The 17,269-nt window shown below is 45.5% G+C and overlaps 1 protein-coding gene across 1 annotated transcript; it reads right to left on the bottom strand.

Annotated features, from left to right (window-relative positions):
- Window positions 1-603: 603 nt before the first annotated feature.
- Window positions 604-16,661, bottom strand: LOC137369659 (protein FAM83A). The gene is made up of 4 exons (XM_068030996.1): window positions 16,149-16,661; window positions 13,445-13,612; window positions 5,452-5,576; window positions 604-1,589 (listed from the first exon to the last, which is right to left on the bottom strand). The coding sequence occupies exons 1-4, from the start codon at window positions 16,659-16,661 to the stop codon at window positions 959-961; spliced, it is 1,437 nt and encodes a 478-aa protein (XP_067887097.1). The 3' UTR covers window positions 604-958.
- Window positions 16,662-17,269: the final 608 nt, after the last annotated feature.

Consider the following 17,269-nt stretch of genomic DNA (forward strand, 5'->3'; position numbering starts at 1 on the left):
TTAATATAGTGCCATGGGATCCTTAACATCCACCTATGTCCGCAGGTAGGGTTTAACGTCAAATCTGACATCTCCGACAGTGCAATGCTCACTGGGTTATGTGCTCAAGTGTCTGGAGTGAGGCTTGCACTGACAGTGCTACCAATTGAGGCGGCACAGTGGCGCAATGGTTAGCATCGCAGCCGCACAGCTCCAGCGACCCGGGTTCAATTCTGGGTACTGCCTGTGTGGAGTTTGCAAGTTCTCCCTGTGTCTGCGTGGGTTTCCTCCGGGTGCTCCGTTTTCCTCCCACATGCTAAAAGACTTGCAGGTTGATAGGTTAATTGGCCATTATAAATTGCCCCTAGTATAGGTAGGTGGTAGGGAAATATAGGGACAGGTGGGGATGTGGTAGGAATATGGGATTAGTGTAGGATTAGTATAAATGGGTGGTTGATGATCGGCACAGACTCGGTGGGCCGAAGGGCCTGTTTCAGTGCTGTATCTCTAAACTAAACTAAAGCTAAAGACAGGCACTGATGCGGTAAATTTCCATGTCTACCATTCCTTGGGAGCAAAGTTTCACATGTCAGGAATGCACTGGGAAATTGGCTACATGCCTGAAAATTCAATGAGTGCTCATGACAACCAAAGTTGTGCACTACGAGCATTAAAAACAGCCATCTTCACAGATACAGAGAGAGCGAAAAAAGCAGATGCACACAGAGAGAAAGGGAGACACAGCGAGCGAGAGATAGAAAGAAAAAAAGAGATACACACAGGGACAGAGATTAGCTGTTTTGGTCTTTGATCAAGAATGGCTATGTCACACATGATAGTGACCTTAAAAATGATGTTAGTCCAGAGTTTCAAGGTTCAACAAAATGAGTGTCAGCCTCTGAAGATAGATATTTTGTTTATATTTCCATAACAATATGTGCAAGTCAGATTTCCTTCAATATGATTGGACCAATCATTTTCAGTGCTTCAAGTACTTTTCATATCTGTTGTTGAAGTTATTGGGATTGGTCAGATTGTTTGGTCTGAACAGGAAGTCCATTGAGTATTTTCCTTTGTTGGTTTGCTCTGGGTTGAGCCAGTGTTTAGTGTCTCTCAGCAAGTAATTTTGCCCGAATGGTAATAGGCGTGATATGTTCTGTAACTCCTCCCTCTGAGGCCTTAGTACGTTGATGTCTTTGGAATACATCAGTGGCTTTGGTATTTCATTAAGGTAGCGATCAACTGGACCAGGACACAATCTCTCGACGCCAGTAACTAGGAAGGGATAATTCCTCTGCTGGAGAAGAGAGGAATACAGCACCCTGTGCTGAGGGGTGGCCACGTTGTGTCTCTGCTCACTGTAATTTGACACACCGCTCAAGGAGTCTGAACGGGTATTGCGACTTTCTGGCCACATGCGAATCGATCTGGTGCTGGTTTTTGACAAGCAGCCCGGAGGGGAGCGAGGCGCCAGTTGCGTTGAGCTGAATTCATTTACTGGCTTAGACTGAGAATATAGCCTACGGAACTCCTCGTCAAAGCATTCGACAATGTGCCCTGAAAAGAGGGTGATGAAGTTCCTGTGCACCTGCCCTGATAACCAAGTAAAACTGCAAAAAGAGAAGTCAGGAGAGAAAAGAGATCAAAGTTTGACTCGAACTAAACAATAAAGTGTTTAATATTTCTTGCCACAAAAAGCAAAGGCAAATATGTTTCTTTAATGTTTCTTTTTGCCTCAAACGTTATCAGCGGTGGCTCAGTGGGTCACACTCTCATCTCTGAGTCAGATGGTTGTGGGTTCCAGTCCCACTACAGGACTTGATCACAACAAAATCATGACTGACACTCCCAGTGCAGTACTGAGGGAGTGCTGTGCTGTCAGAGTTGCCATCTTTCAGATGAGACATTAAACCGAGGCCCTGTCTCAGGCAGACGTTAAAGACCCCCACAACCACTGTTTTGAAGAACAGTTTGGGAGTTCTCCCCAGGGTCCTTGCCAAACAATATCACTGAAGGAAAACAGATGATCTTGCCAGTTAGCTCATTGCTTTTTGTGGGATCTTGCTGTGTGAAAACTGCTACCTTTCCATACATTACAATAATGGCTACACTCCAATAATGATTAATTGGCTGTAAAGCACTTTGGGACATCTCGAGGTGCTGAAAAGCACTGCAGAAATGCAAGCCTTTCTCATCTGAAAGACAGCACCTCTGACAGTACAGCACTCCCTCAGTGTTGCACCAGGGGCAGGGTGTCAGCCTAGATCAAATCTCTCGAGGGGGGGGGGGGGCGTTGAATCCACGTCCATCTGACTCAGAGGCGAGAGTGCCACTGCGGACACATAATATTGGATGATTAAGAGTAGAACATGATTAAAGAGAAATGTAAGTGCAAAAGCCATGAACAATATATCAGATTGTCCCATTAGAATTTCAGCTTAATTTCCACAGAAACAGAGTGGGCCATATTTTAATTTGGGCAAATCGGTGTTAATAGAGCAGCAAAGGTTCGTAAAATGTTTCAGCCGCTTTTTAATATGCAAAGTTGAGTCCTGCGATACGCTTAGGACTATGATTGCCAATTTAGGACAGGAGTGAGTGGAAGGTGCACCATGCAATCTCCGACCAGTTTACTGGCGGTAAAAGGCCCCCAATAAAGGCAAGTTTAAAAAAAAAAAAATTTGTGAGAAGGAGCTGGAAGATGTAGGACACTGTGGCACCAGGCATTCTGCATCCAGCCCTAGGCAGCAATCATGAACCCCCACCTCCGCCGCATCCCAATCTGACAACCTCATCCAAGCAGTCTCTATTATTGTGTCGGCCCAGACCTCAGTGAGCTGCATCTAATGAGTGTGCAGTACTCTTTGAAACAAGGCAATAGACCTCCGAATGGTTCCAGCCTCCACTCCTGGCATGGGCATCAGGTGCATTCCACTGATTAACCTCCTGAAATCGCTTCTTAAAATCTCAACCCTGCTTCCAGTGATTCCCACGCAGAGCTGGAATCCAATCCTATTTGGATCATAGAACCTTACAGCACAGAATGAGGCCAATCGGCCCCTCATGCCTGTGCTGGCTCTTTGAAAGAGCTATCCAATTAGCCCCGCTGCTTCTGTTCTTGCTCCACAGCCAAGCCCTGTTCCCTGGGCTTGTTGACCTACATTGTCTCCCAGTTATGCAACACCTCGATTATAAAATTCCCATCCTTGTTTTCAAATCCCTCCATGGCCTTGTCCCTCCCTATCTCTGTAATCTGCTCCAACCCTACTACCCTCCGAGATTATTTGTGCTCGTCAAATTCTGGTCTCTTGAGCATTCCTGATTTTAATTGCTTCACCATTGGTGGCCATGCCTTCAGCTGTAGACCCTAAACTCTCAAATTCCCTCTCTAAAGCTCTTTCCTTTAAGAAACTCCTTGAAACTGCTCTTTGACCAGGCTTTTGGTCATCTGACCCAATATCTCCTTACATGACTTGGTGTCAAAGTTTGTTTGATAATTGCTCCTGTTAAGCATCTTGGGATATTTTATTATGTTAAAGGTGCTATATAAATGCAAACTCTTGTTCTTGAAGCATTTGAAAATGTTTCCTTATAAATCTTATCAATACCAGTTGTCAAGAAAATATGCTATGCCGAATAAGGATTTTTAATTCATCGGTTGGAAACCCACATTAAACTTTTAAAAAGGAAAGCTGGGATCCTACATTAAACTTTAAAAAAACTGGCTGCCAAGATGGTCACCACAATTTACACTTCAAAGGAGAGTTGTATGTCTCAGCTAACCACCACTAGAACAATGCCTCATGAATCTGGAATCAGCTAACATCTTCACTTCAAATGGCGAAACAGTGAGACCAGAAAGAGATGGAGAATTCCTGGACCTGAATCTAATCAAATTGCAAATGAGGACACTGGACAACCATGTGACAGTCTCCCCAGGCTGTGTAAAACTGGGAGTTTTGTTACACACGGCAGACTAGCTACTAGTGCTAACAAGAAGGAGCCCCAGCTGGGCTGTGTGTGTGTCTGTCTGTCTGTCTCTCTCTAGTTATACTGCAAGTTTTTTGAAACCAGTCTGTGACTACAGAGCATCCGAGTCTACATTGCTACAGACAGAGACCCTGGGGAAGAAAGCCACCAACATCACTGTTTCCAAGAAAAACCTGAACCCGGTGGGCCAGCTGCAAAATACCTCTACCAGCCAGAGACTTCAGAACCACAACTACAGCCGGAAGACAACTGACTTACCATAACCACAGACTGTATATTATTTTTATTTGTTCTGGACTCTAATCCAACCTAAATCTATTCCTCATCACTCTGTAATCTATTTGGGTGTGTGTGATTCTCACGTATGTGTGTGTGTGAAAGTGCAGCATAATTTTATTATTTTATCTAGATCGGGTTTAGATTTTTAAGTGCAATAAACTCACCTCTTTCTTGTTTAAACTCAAGAAAACCTGTCCGATTGGTTCTTTTATGATCACAACAAAGGTAAAAGGTAAACACTCACTGAAGTGGTAGCACATCCACTGTTTAAAAAAGAATAAACCCTGTTGCGGTTAAACAAGAGGAAGGACAAGAGGGGATCGTTGTGACCCCTCTTCACCTGATCGCAACACCAGTATTAAAAATACCAATAGATGCTGGCAGTTGAAGGAGGCTTTTCTTATTTTGTTGGCCTACAATAATGGAATTTAGTAACATTTTACTTTGATGTTGTCAATGTATGGAACCTTTAGACAGAGTGTCTGAAGCAATGAATTCCCTGAGCAGTAATATTATCACTGGTGAGAATGCAGAAGAGACAAAGCTAGAATTTGAGGGCACATGATCAGACCAACAAATCAATGCCCTTCACCAAATATCAGCAGCTTGGCAAGATTCAGGACAAGTGTCTACAACTTGCCTGTTTGTAGAAACCACTCATTTAACATTTCCACAACGGATTTAAAAAATCTGCGATGCACACTCCATGCTGGGTTGCCAACTCTGGTTGGATGTATTCCTGGAGGCCTCATCACATGATCCTCTTACCCCCAACTGTCCCACCCTCACACACCCGCCATTGGTCGACTGACACATCCATCCAACCACACCCCACCTTCCCATGGCCAATTGGAAAGTGAACAGACTTTTCATTATCCAATTGGATGACGCGATTCTCAGGTCAAACAACCTGTTTCCCTAACTCCAATATTTTTTATAACTAAATAGACAAAGGTGTTTATAAAGATTGAAAATAAAGATGATTTTATTCAATGCCCTGATTTTTCTCCTGGGATTGCTCGCAGTAGTGTCCAAGAGGAACACAGTGATCTCGGAGGGTTGTAGGGCCGGAGGAGGTTACAGACCGGAATAATTCTTTAATTGTTGGAGACTCCAATCCTGGAGGGTTGGCAACCCTAACCCTGTGTCACCTTTTGCTGTTTGCACTATCTATAAGCGCACTGATGTGTGTTGGCCACTCACCTGTAGGATCCCGCTAACACGTACAGGCAGTCTATGATGATGAACTTTTCCTGAACTTGGCCTGAGAACTTCTTTCCTGACTTTGAACAGTAGAGGTCACCAGACACATGCCGGACTCCTATATTCTGCACCGCACAAGAGAGGGAGAGAGGGGTTGATCAAGTGACTGCAACAACAAAGCTTATATTTGAACGACACAGGAAGTGGCACATTGTCAACTTTGTACTGCTAAAAGTATGAAAGTGTCAATTGTGTTGCCATGTCCCACGTCAATTACTCGCCAGTTTTCAACATAAGCGTTTATTCCACTCTGTATGTAACCTCCTCTGACCCCACAACCCACCCAGATCTCTTCACTCCTCTAATGCTGGTCACTTCAGCATCCTTGAATTTTAATCACTCCACCATTAGCTGCCAAGGCCCTAATTTCTGGAATTCCCTCTCTACACCTCTCTGCCTCTTTACCTCCCTCTCCTCCTTCAAACCATCTCTTTGACCAAGCTTTTGGTCATCTGACCTAGTATCGCCTTATGTGGCTCGGTGTCAAACTTTGTTTCATAGTGCTCCTGTGAAGGAAGCACAATGGCACAGTTTAATATGTTAAAGGCGCTATATAAATACAGGTTTTTGCTGCTGTAATTAGAAAGCTAGTTACTATTACCAAAACAAAATACTGCGGATGCTGGTAATCTGTAATAAAAGAAGAAAATGCTGGAAATACTCAGCAGGTCAGACGGCATCTGTGGAGAGAGAAATAGTTAAAGGCCAGGATTTTATCAGCCTGTGGCATTCCTGACGGGGAGACTGAAAGTTGGTGCAACTTCTGCTTCTGCCATTTTTCCCATATCCCACACAATTCGATATATAAATAACTGGTGCGGCGACAGGCACGGGAGACACTTGGAATGTGTGAGCAGCCTTCGTGCCATACACTTACTTATTGTGCACAAAGATGACGATTGGCATTGATGAGGGAAGGGCAGTGGATGTTATCTATATGGACTTCAGTAAAGCCTTTGACAAGGTCCCGCATGGCAGACTGGTGCAAAAGATGAAGTCACACGGGATCAGAGGTGAGCTGGCAAGATGGATACAGAACTGGCTTGGTCACAGAAGACAGAGGGTAACAGTGGATGGGTGTTTTTCTGAATGGAGGGATGTGACTAGTGGTGTTCCGCAGGGATCAGTGCTGGGACCTTTGCTGTTTGTAGTATATATAAATGATTTGGAGGAAAATGTAGCTGGTCTGATTAGTAAGTTTGCGGACGACACAAAGATTGGTGGAGTTGCGGATAATGATGAGGATTGTCAGAGGAGACAGCAGGATATAGATCGGTTGGAGACTTGGGCGGAGAAATGGCAGATGGAGTTTAATCTGGACAAATGTGAGGTAATGCATTTTGGAAGGTCTAATGCAGGTGGGAAGTATACAGTAAATGGCAGAACCCTTAGGAGTATTGACAGGCAGAGAGATCTGGGCGTACAGGTCCACAGGTCACTGAAAGTGGCAACGCAGGTGGATAAGGTAGTCAAGAAGGCATACGGCATGCTTGCCTTCATCAGTCGGGGCATAGAGTATAAAAATTGGCAAGTCATGTTGCAGCTGTACAGAACCTTAGTTAGGCCACACTTAGAATATTGCGTGCAATTCTGGTCGCCACACTACCAGAAGGAAGTGGAGGCTTTGGAGAGGGTACAGAGGAGGTTTACCAGAATGTTGCCTGGTCTGGAGGGCATTAGCTATGAGGAGAGGTTGGAAAAACCCAGATTGTTTTCACTGGAACGACGGAGGTAGAGGGGGCGACATGATAGAGGTTTACAAGTTTATGAGCGGCATGGACAGAGTGGATAGTCAGAAGCTTTTTCCCAGGGTGGAAGAGTCAGTTACTAGGGGACATAGGTTTAAGGTGCGAGGGGCAAAGTTTAGAGGGGATGTGTGAGGCAAGTTTTTTACACAGAGGGTGGTGAGTGCCTGGAACTTGCTGCCAGGGGAGGTGGTGGAAGCAGATACGATAGCGATGTTTAAGAGACATCTTGACAACTATATGAATAGGAAGGGAATAGAGGGATATGGGCCCCGGAAGTGCAGAAGGTGTTAGTTTAGGCAGGCATCAAGATCGGCGCAGGCTTGGAGGGCCGAATGGCCTGTTCCTGTGCTGTACTGTTCTTTGTTCTTTGTGCTTTGTTCAGTACGGCCCCATCCCTAGTTGGACTATCTACATATTGTTTCAAGAAGCCCTCCTGGATGCTCCTTACAAATTCTGCCCCATCCAAGCCCCTAGCACTAAATGAGTCCCAGTCAATATAGGGGAAGTTAAAGTCACCCACTGCCACAACCCTGTACCTTTACATCTTTCCAAAATCTGTCTACATATCTGCTCCTCTACCTCCCGCTGTCTGTTGGGAGGCCTGTAGTAAACCCCCAACATCATGACTGCACCCTTCCTATTCCTGAGCTCCACCCATATTGCCTCGCTGCATGACCCCTCTGAGGTGTCCTCCCGCAGTACAGCTGTGATATCCTCCTTAACAAGTAATGCAACTCCCCCATCCCTTTTACATCCCCCTCTATCCCGCCTGAAGCTTCTAAATCCTGGAACATTTAGCTGCCAATCTTGTCCTTCCCTCAACCAAGTCTCTGTAATAGCAACAACATCATAGTTCCAAGTACTAATCCAAGCTCTAAGTTCATCTGCCTTACCTGTTATACTTCTCACATTGAAACAAATGCACTTCAGACCACCAGTCCTGCTGTGCTCAGCAACATCTCCCTCCCTGCTCTTCCTCTCAGTCTTACTGGCCTTATTTACTATGTCCCCCTCATTTATTTCACTAGCTGTCCTACTGCTCTGGTTCCCACCCCCCTGCCACACTAGTTTAAACCCTCCCGAGTGACGTTAGCAAATCTCGCAGCCAGGATATTTGTGCCCCTCCAGTTTAGATGCAACCCTTCCTTCTTGTACAGGTCCCATCTGTCCCTGAAGAGATCCCAATGGTCCAGATATCTGAAACCCTCCCTTCTACACCAGCTGTTCAGCCACGTGTTTAGCTGTACTATCTTCCTATTTCTAGCCTCACTGGCACGTGGCACAGGGAGTAATCCCAAGATTACAACCCTAGAGGTCCTGTTTTTTAACTTTCTACCTAACTCCCTAAACTCCCCCTGCAAGACCTCGTCACTCTTCCTGCCTATGTCATTGGTACCAATGTGTACCACAACCTCTGGCTGTTCACCCTCCCCCTTCAGAATGCCCCGTCTGTTCAGATACATCCTTGACCCTGGCACCAGGGAGGCAACATACCTTCCTGGAGTCTCTTTCATGTCCACAGAAGCGCCTATCTGTGCCCCTGATCATAGAGTCCCCTATAACTATTGCTCTTCTGCGCTTTGTCCCTCCCTGCTGAACAACAGTGCCAGCCGTGGTGCCACTGCTCTGGCTGCTGCTGTTTTCCCCTGATAGGTCATCCCCCTCAACAGCATCCAAAACGGTATACTTGTTAGAGAGGGGGATAGCCACAGGGGTTTCCTGCACTGACTGCCTGCCCCTTCTAGCGGTCACCCATCTATCTGCCTGCACCTTGGGTGTAACCACTTCTCTAAAACCCCTGTCTATGACGCTTTCTGCCACCTGCATGCTCCTAAGTGCATCCAATTGCCGCTCCAACCGATCCATGCGGTCTGTGAGGAGCTGCAACTGGGTCCACTTCCTGCAGATGTAGTCGTCCGGAACGCTGGAAGCATTATATATGCCACATATATCACCCTTGAATACCTGGAAGGTCCCGCGAGCAAAACAATTGAGTGCAGCTGTCACCTTGAGGGCAACTGACATGGGATTCCCACTGAAGCTGAGCGGCTGCAAGTCATGTTGCAAGATCCTATAAATTTCGGTGACCATTTCATGTGACATCCTTAGGTGTCTCTGGCATTGGCTCTCTGACATTTGAAGGTAATTTCTCCTTGTCCTGAGGATGCGATGATGTGCCAGTGCCCGTCTTTAATAAGGCCGTTCCTGGATGTTATCATTTGGAGCATCCTCACCTTCCTGTACTGCCTGTTGCTGGCATTTGGGCATCATCTGTTGAGCAGAACGAGCCCTCCGTACCTGCTCCCTCTGCTCTTCTTCCCATGGCAGTAGATAAGTTGGGTGTATGAGACCCATGTTACTGCAGCTTTTCAAAGAATGAAATGAGCAGAGCGTTCCAATTCAGCCTTCTGCTGCCAGTCAGCTGAACCAGCGAGGCAATGAGCAGTTCTCTTTTCTGTGCCTTAAAATTGCAGCCAGGTGGAAATCCTCCTACTATTTGCCTCCTCCCACTCTCCTTGCAATGCTTCACTGGCCATGTGGTTTTCATGATCGTTCGAGAAAATGCACATTTTAAGGCAAGTCTCCCCACCTTCTAACCTCCTCCTGCCACCTTCCAGCCTAAACCATCACCCTTGACATACCCAATGTAATCTTACGCCTTCCCTCCTTTACCATTGAGCTTCCCCCCCAGTTACCTTGGACATTGTCATAATCAATTTATTCATGCCATTTATCCCCCCCTGTTCCTATTCCTATTACCATCAACATGCCAGCTGACCCTTGATCCTCCTCGACCTCAATGTTATTGCCGAGTCCCGTTCCCCTCCCTATGATGTTGTTGAATACCCAACCATGTGTCTTGACCTTCCCCCTTACAGAATCCATATGCCCCATTGACTCTGACCGTTCCCTCTGCAAGCCAGAACCCTGAATTCACCCCACTGCACCCCGACATTAACAGCACTCATCCCTCTGACTGTAAAATTCATTCAAACCATCACCACCGCAGCCGCCCACAGCCAGCTTCAGCAGCAATAATAACCACTACACGAGGGACAGGAAACAAAGAGTAGGGATAAATGGGTCTTGTTCCGAATGGCAGGAAGTGACTAGTGGGGTACCATCGGTGCTAGGACCCCAGCTATTCACAATATACATTAATGATTTATGTGAGGGAACTAAATGTAATATCTCCAAATTTGCAGATGATACAAAACTGGGTGGGAGGGTGAGTTGTGAGGAGGATGCAGAGAGGCTTCAGGGTGATTTGGACAAGTTGAGTGAGTGGGCAAATGCATGGCAGATGCAGTATAATGTGGATAAATGTGAGGTTATCCACTTTGGTAGTAAAAACAGGAAGACAGATTATTATCTGAACAACTATAAACTGAGAGAGGGGAATATGCAGCGAGACCTGGGTGTTCTCGTACACCAGTCGCTGAAGGTAAGCATGCAGGTGCAACAGGAGGTAAAAAAGGCAAATGGTATGTTGGCCTTCGTGGCGAGAGGATTCGAGTACAGGAGCAGGGATGTCTTGCTGCAATTGTACAGGGCATTGGTGAGACCACACCTGGAATATTGTGTGCAGTTTTGGTCTCCTTATCTGAGGAAGGATGTTCTTGCTATAGAGGGAGTGCAGCGAAAGTTTACCAGACTGATTCCTGGGATGGTGGGACTGACGTATGAGGAGAGATTGAGTCGGTTAGGATTATATTTGCTGGAGCTCAGAAGAGTGAAGGGGGATCTCACAGAAACTTATAAAATTCTAACAGGACCTGACAGGGTAGATGCAGGAAGGATGTTCCCGATGGTGGGGGAGTCCAGAACCACGGGTCATAGTCTAAGGATACAGGGTAAACCTTTCAGGACTGAGATGAGGAGAAATTTCTTCACCCAGAGAGTGGTGAGCCTGTGGAATTCGCTACCACAGAAAGCAGTTGAGGCAAAAACATTGTACGTTTTCAAGAAGGAGTTAGAAGATATAGCTCTTGGGTCTAAAGGGATCAAAGGGTACAGGGCAAAAGCAGGAACAGGTTACTGAGTTGGATGATCAGCCATGATCATAATGAATGGCGGAGCAGGTTCTAAGGGTCGAATAGCCTACTCCTGCTCCTATTTTCTATGTTTACACACCCTGGACACTCCCCTCCTCCCTCCCCTGCTCCTCCGTGCACCCCATCGCCCCACTCTGTCCTCCCCGAGTACCCTCCCCTGCTCCTCCATGTACCCAATCACCCCACCCCGTCCTCCCCGAGTACTGCTCCTCCATGCCCACACCCCATTCCTTCCCCACCATCCCCTGAGAAAAATCACCCTTCCTGGTGCTGAGCCTGGAGCCAAACCTCCATTCCAATGTTGGCATTCCTTGTGCTGATGAGTTCAAGAAAGAAAAACACTGACCTCAGACACAGCTGCAGAAAGCCGACTGGTGTATGCCACATTTCAACAAATGTGAGCCAGGTGGCACTGGAATACTGTTCACCTTAATATGTCAGGTAGGACTTGATTTTTTTTTTATTCGTTCATGGGATGTGGGTGGCGTTATTAAGGCCAGCATTTCTTGCCATCCCTAATTGCCCATGAAAAGGTGGTGGTGAGCTGCCTTCTTGAACTGCTGTAGTCCATGTGAGGTAGGTACACCCACAGTGCTGTTAGGAAGGGAGTTCCAGGATTTTCGCCCAGCGACAGTGAAGGAACGGCGATATAGTTCCAAGTCAGGATGGTGTGTGACTTGGGTGGGAACTTGCAGGTGGTGGTGTTCCCATGCATCTGCTGCTCTTGTCCTTCATGGTGGTAGAGGTCGTGGGTTTGGAAGGTGCTCTCTAAGGAGCCTTGGTGCGTTGCTGCAGTGCATCTTGTAGATGGTACACACTGCTGCCACTGTGTGTCGGTGGTGGAGGGAGTGAATGTTTGTAGATGGGTGCCAATCAAGCGGGCTGCTTTGTCCTGGATGGTGTCGAGCTTCTTGAGTGTTGTTGGAGCTGCACCCATCCAAGCAAGTGGAGAGTATTCCATCACACTCCTGACTTGTGCCTTGTAGATGGTGGACAGGCTTTGGGGAGTCAAGAGGTGAGTTACTCACCTCAGGATTCCTAGCCTCTGACCTGCTCTTGTAGCCACAGTATTTATATGACTACTCCAGTTCAGTTTCTGGTCAATGGTAACCCCCAGGATGTTGATAGTGGGGGATTCAGCGATGGTAATGCCATTAAATGTCAAGGAGAGATGGTTAGATTCTCTCTTGTTGGAGATGGTCATTGTCTGGCACTTGTGTGGCGCGAATGTTACTTGCCACTTATCAGCCCAAGCCTGGATATTGTCCAGGTCTTTCTGCATTTCTACACAGACTGCTTCAATATCTGAGGAGTCATGAATGGTGCTGAACATTGTGCAATCATCAGCGAACATCCCCACATCTGACCTTATGATTGAAGGAAGGTCATTGATGAAGCAGCTGAAGATGGTTGGGCCTCGGACACTACCCTGAGGAACTCCTGCAGTGATGTCCTGGAGCTCAGATGATTGACCTCCAACAATTGTAAGTAAGTGTAGGGTAATGAGTATTTATGGTATTGAAATGAATGCAAAGCTGCAATCTGCCAGTGTGAGGAGGGAACCTCGGAATGCTGCAAACACGCTGCTAACTTAATTTCACTAAAAGAATCCTACCATTGGAAATCTGAAAAAAACATCTCCCGCCCAATTATATCACACTGCACGCCATCAAAGTCACTGTTGCATGGCCCCTAAAATTCCACCCAATGTTTCAGGTCAATGACTTTTCAGCAGAACTGTGAAAAGTTGGAGATGTCAACATTTGGTTAAATGTCTTCACAAAGTGCCCTCTGGCTCTTTTGTCAGTTACCTTAAATCTATGTTCTCTGTTTACCAACTTCCCTGCCAGTGGATACAGTTTCTCCAAATTTACTCTACCAAAACCTCTCAGAATTTTCAACATCTCGATTAAATTTCCCCTGAAGTTTCTCTGTTCTGAGCTTTGGGACTGTCACTTTTAACCTCTTCCGTCTTTTTAACCAGGCTCAGTCCCATAAGAACTGGTCACTCTCCCCTCCCTTGGACAAGTGTCCTTTATGCATGTGTGAGCATAGATATATACATCTGTATTGTGCAGAAGTTAAACTAGATTATTTTGTTCTTTAATATAATGCTGACAAAATATATACCTTTAGGTGGCTGCTTTTTATCTGGAGTTTTTCACACATTTCAGTGAAGTATTGTAAAGAGTGTTGATCCAGTAGCAGGTAAACAGTGACATTGCGCTTGTTGGCTGCCTCAAGGACATCACAGAAGATGTCAATGTCGGTGAATACGTCCATCACAATAGCTAACAGCTGGTGGAGAGAAGGGTCAAATCATCAGCTTCACAGTCGGAAGTGTAACTTTCCCACTTTGACTTCAATTATGTGGCGAGACTGGAGGATCAGGGATTGTTCTCCGTAAAGTAGAGCAGGTTAAGGGGAGATTTAATAGAGGTGTTCAAAACAATGAAGGGTTTTGATAGAGTAGACAGGGAGAAACTGTTTTCACTGGCAGAAAGATCAGTAACCAGAGGACACAGATTTAAGATAATTGGTAAAAGGAGCAGAGGGAAGGATGAGGAAATTGTGAATAGGATTGCATTATCAGTTAACATCTACACTGATAGGCCCTGTCTAACAATAATATACTCAAAGCTTGATAAAATTCCCTATATGTATCAATAGAATTATGGAATGGTTACAGCACAGAAGGAGGCCATTCAGCCCATTGAGTCCATGCTGGCTCTCAGTAAGAGCACTCAGCTAGTCCCACACTCCTGCTTTTTCCCTGTGGCCCTGCAAATTTTTTCTCTTCAGATAATTATCCAACTCCCTTTTGAAAGCCTCGATTGAATCTGCCTCCACCAGATTCTCAGGGAGCGCATTCCAGATCCTAGTCACTCGCTGCATAAAAATACTTTTCCCCATGTCACCTCTGGTTATTTTGCCACCTGGAGTATTCTGTACAGTTTTGGTCCCTGTATTTAAGAAAGGATATACTGGCATTGGAGGCAGTTCAAAAGAGATTCACTAGGCTGATTCCTGGGATGAAGGAGTTGACTTATCAAGAACGGCTTATGACTTTATTCATTAGAGTTTTGAAGAATGAGGGGTGATCATATTGAAACGTACAAGATTCTGAGGGGGCTTGACAGGGTAGATGTTGAGATGATGTTCCCACTAGTGGGGGAATCTCAAACTGGGGGACATAGTTACAGAATAAAGGGACACTCAATTAAAACTGAGATGCGAAGGAATTTCTTCTCTGAGGGTAGTGAATGTCTGGAATTCTCTACCCCAGAGAGTTGAGGCTAGATCACTGAAAATATTTAAACAGGAGGTAGATAGATTTTTGAAATATCGGGGAATTGAGGGCCATGAGGAGCTGGCACAAAAGAGGAATTGAGGTCTGGGTCAGATCAGCCATGATCTTATTGAATGGTGGGACAGGCTTGAGGGGCCGAATGGCCTGCTCCTATTTCTTATGTTCTTATTCAACTTAAATGTGTGTTCTCTGGTTCTTGACCCTTCCACCAATGGGAACAGTTTCTCCCTATCCACTCTGTCCAGGCCCCTCATGATTTTGAACACTTGTAATAAATCAGCTTCTCTTCTCTGAGGAGAACAGCCCAGCTTCTCGAATCTAATCTATCCACGTAACTGAACACCATAACTAGATGGATAGATACAGCGAGAGATGTAGATACACTCAGTACAAATACTTTAGAGCAATTTCAAAGCTACAATCTATTCTGAAAGTTTGCTAGACTCTAATCTGTTAGTTTCATTCTTGTGATTCACAGAATAATATCAACCTTCTAATAGGTTACAGAATTGCAGTCATTTTATTATCATTACTCTCTGAATAACCCTCCAGTCAAGGAATAGTTGGGAGTTGGGTGGCATCAGGTGAATGGAGTATTCAATATACAGATTTACAGTCATAGAGTCATAACTGCACAGAAAGAGGCCATTTGGCCCATCAAGTCCATACTGGATTAACACTATTCAAATAATACCAGACATGACTATTCATGCTGTATAACCTAATTTGACAATATTGGCCCAGGTTTCGGGAATCTCGTGATGTGCCCGGTTAGACTGGTTCCTGCACCCTTCAGCTCGAAAAATTTTGCCCCATAACTTGCTGTAAATGTGAGCTGATAACAGGGCGGCGAGGGGCACCGGGCGTTTGGGACTTCAGTGAATGGTGAGACCAACAGTCTATCCCCTTAACCAATGAGATTTACGGATTGAGAAAGAAACAGAGGAACAATGGAGAAGGAAATCGGGGGAATTAGAGTCAAATCAGGCCCAGAAAGAGAAACAGAAGGAGAGAGAGACTGGATTGAGAGAGAGGGAAAAGGAACAGGAAAAAAATGTTTCTTCTAAAAATTAAAATGTTAAGATCTCCTAGGAACAATTTACTAGCTGCAGGAGTGAGATTCCACAATTGTAATTATTCCCTTTCCGGGCCGGAGAAGTTGAGTGCCATTGCAGGAACATAATTCTCATCATTGAGAGGATCCTTACGCTGTTAAGTGCCAGCCCTAACTTTCATGCGGCAGATTTAATGGGTAATTAAGACAAAAGTACAGCAAAATCATGACACTCAGGAGGATTGATGCCTTATTGATGAGGTTAATGGCAGAGTTGTGAAAATCATCCAGCTACTCGTAGCCATTCGCAACTCGCGCTGCGACTCATTTTCGCCACAAGTTGTTGGATATTTTTTTACACATCAGTAACAGCGTGGTAATTTAACTTGCCTTTCGTGTCCTCAGCAAACTCTGAGCCATTGCTGTCTCGTAACAAGCACGACTGAGCTGCTCTGTAGCAAAGGAATTACCTCAATAGCTTGGCTGATGTAAAAACGTAAAACATCTTTGATGCTGTCCGATTTTGCAGTCTGAAAGTAAACGTTGATGTTTGAGGGTCCCTTCAAGTAGTACCTTTTGTCTGCCATTGGCCACCCTTGCTCCAGCACCGGTCCATTGCTGTCCGAGAGTGCTGGAAAGTAAGTGTCTGACGGATCGGCGGAGGCATCCGATGCCCCGCGTTTGGTTTGTTCTCCTTCTAAAGGTGGTTCCACAAGTTGAAGGGGTTCCTTGGCGTTACTGATAATGTATCTTATTTCGGAAGGAGATAGGAAGTTCACCTCCCCTTCTTGAGTCAGCACATTGTCATAAGCCTCCGCGCCGATATCCAACAGGGTGTCTGTAGCCAACCTTATGCTTTCATTGTGGCTCAGGTCAAATGTCGGTGGAGGGATCCACGGGTTTTTAATGGCTTCCAGTCGCTTCTTCATTTTGCCGGCCGGCTTCAGCTGATAGTTGGTTCTCAGGTAACTTTGTGCGTTCATCTTTAATGCTTGTGACCGGCTCCACACCAGCTCACTGATAACTATAGCAACAGCTGCATTAATACAGGAGGATAGTTCCTGAGGTAATTCATATGTAAATTATGTGTAAACAAGAGAATTATACTACCCTCCCTTCAGGCAAGTGCTGAATCAGGATCAGAGACCATCAGATAGCTGTCACATCAGATAAATCCGTGTGAAATAGTGAGAAATAGTGAGAGTTCAGAGCCAACATGTTCCCGTTAAGGTGAAGGGTAGGACCCAACAAGTCCAGGGAACCCTGGATGTCAAGGGATTTTGAGGATTGGATTAGGAAAAAAAAGGAGGTTTATGGCACATTCAAAGCACTGAAAACAGCAGAGGCACTAGAGGAGTATAGAAAGTGTAGGGGGGGGTACTTAAAAAAAGTAATTAGGAGAGCGAAGAGGGGGCATGAAAAAACACTAGTGGGCAAGATAAAGGAAAATCCCAAGGTGTTTTATAAGTATATTAAGGGCAAGAGGATAACCAGGGAAAGAGTAGGGCCCATTAGCGACCAAAGTGGCAATCTGTGTGTGGAGCCGGAAGACGTAGGTGAGGTTTTTAATGATTACTTTTCATATGTGTTC

The sequence above is a fragment of the Heterodontus francisci genome, chromosome 5, assembly GCF_036365525.1.
Source record: "Heterodontus francisci isolate sHetFra1 chromosome 5, sHetFra1.hap1, whole genome shotgun sequence".
NCBI lineage: Eukaryota > Metazoa > Chordata > Chondrichthyes > Heterodontiformes > Heterodontidae > Heterodontus > Heterodontus francisci.

Excerpts from the sequence above, each read along its gene's own strand:
- LOC137369659 (XM_068030996.1), bottom strand. The coding sequence starts at position 16,661 with ATGAACGCACAAAGTTACCTGAGAACCAACTATCAGCTGAAGCCGGCC. Across the intron at positions 13,613-16,148 it reads ACATCAGCCAAGCTATTGAG|CTGTTAGCTATTGTGATGGA; the intron begins GTAATTCCTTTG and ends TCTCTCCACCAG. Across the intron at positions 5,577-13,444 it reads TAAAAAGCAGCCACCTAAAG|AATATAGGAGTCCGGCATGT; the intron begins GTATATATTTTG and ends TGTGCGGTGCAG.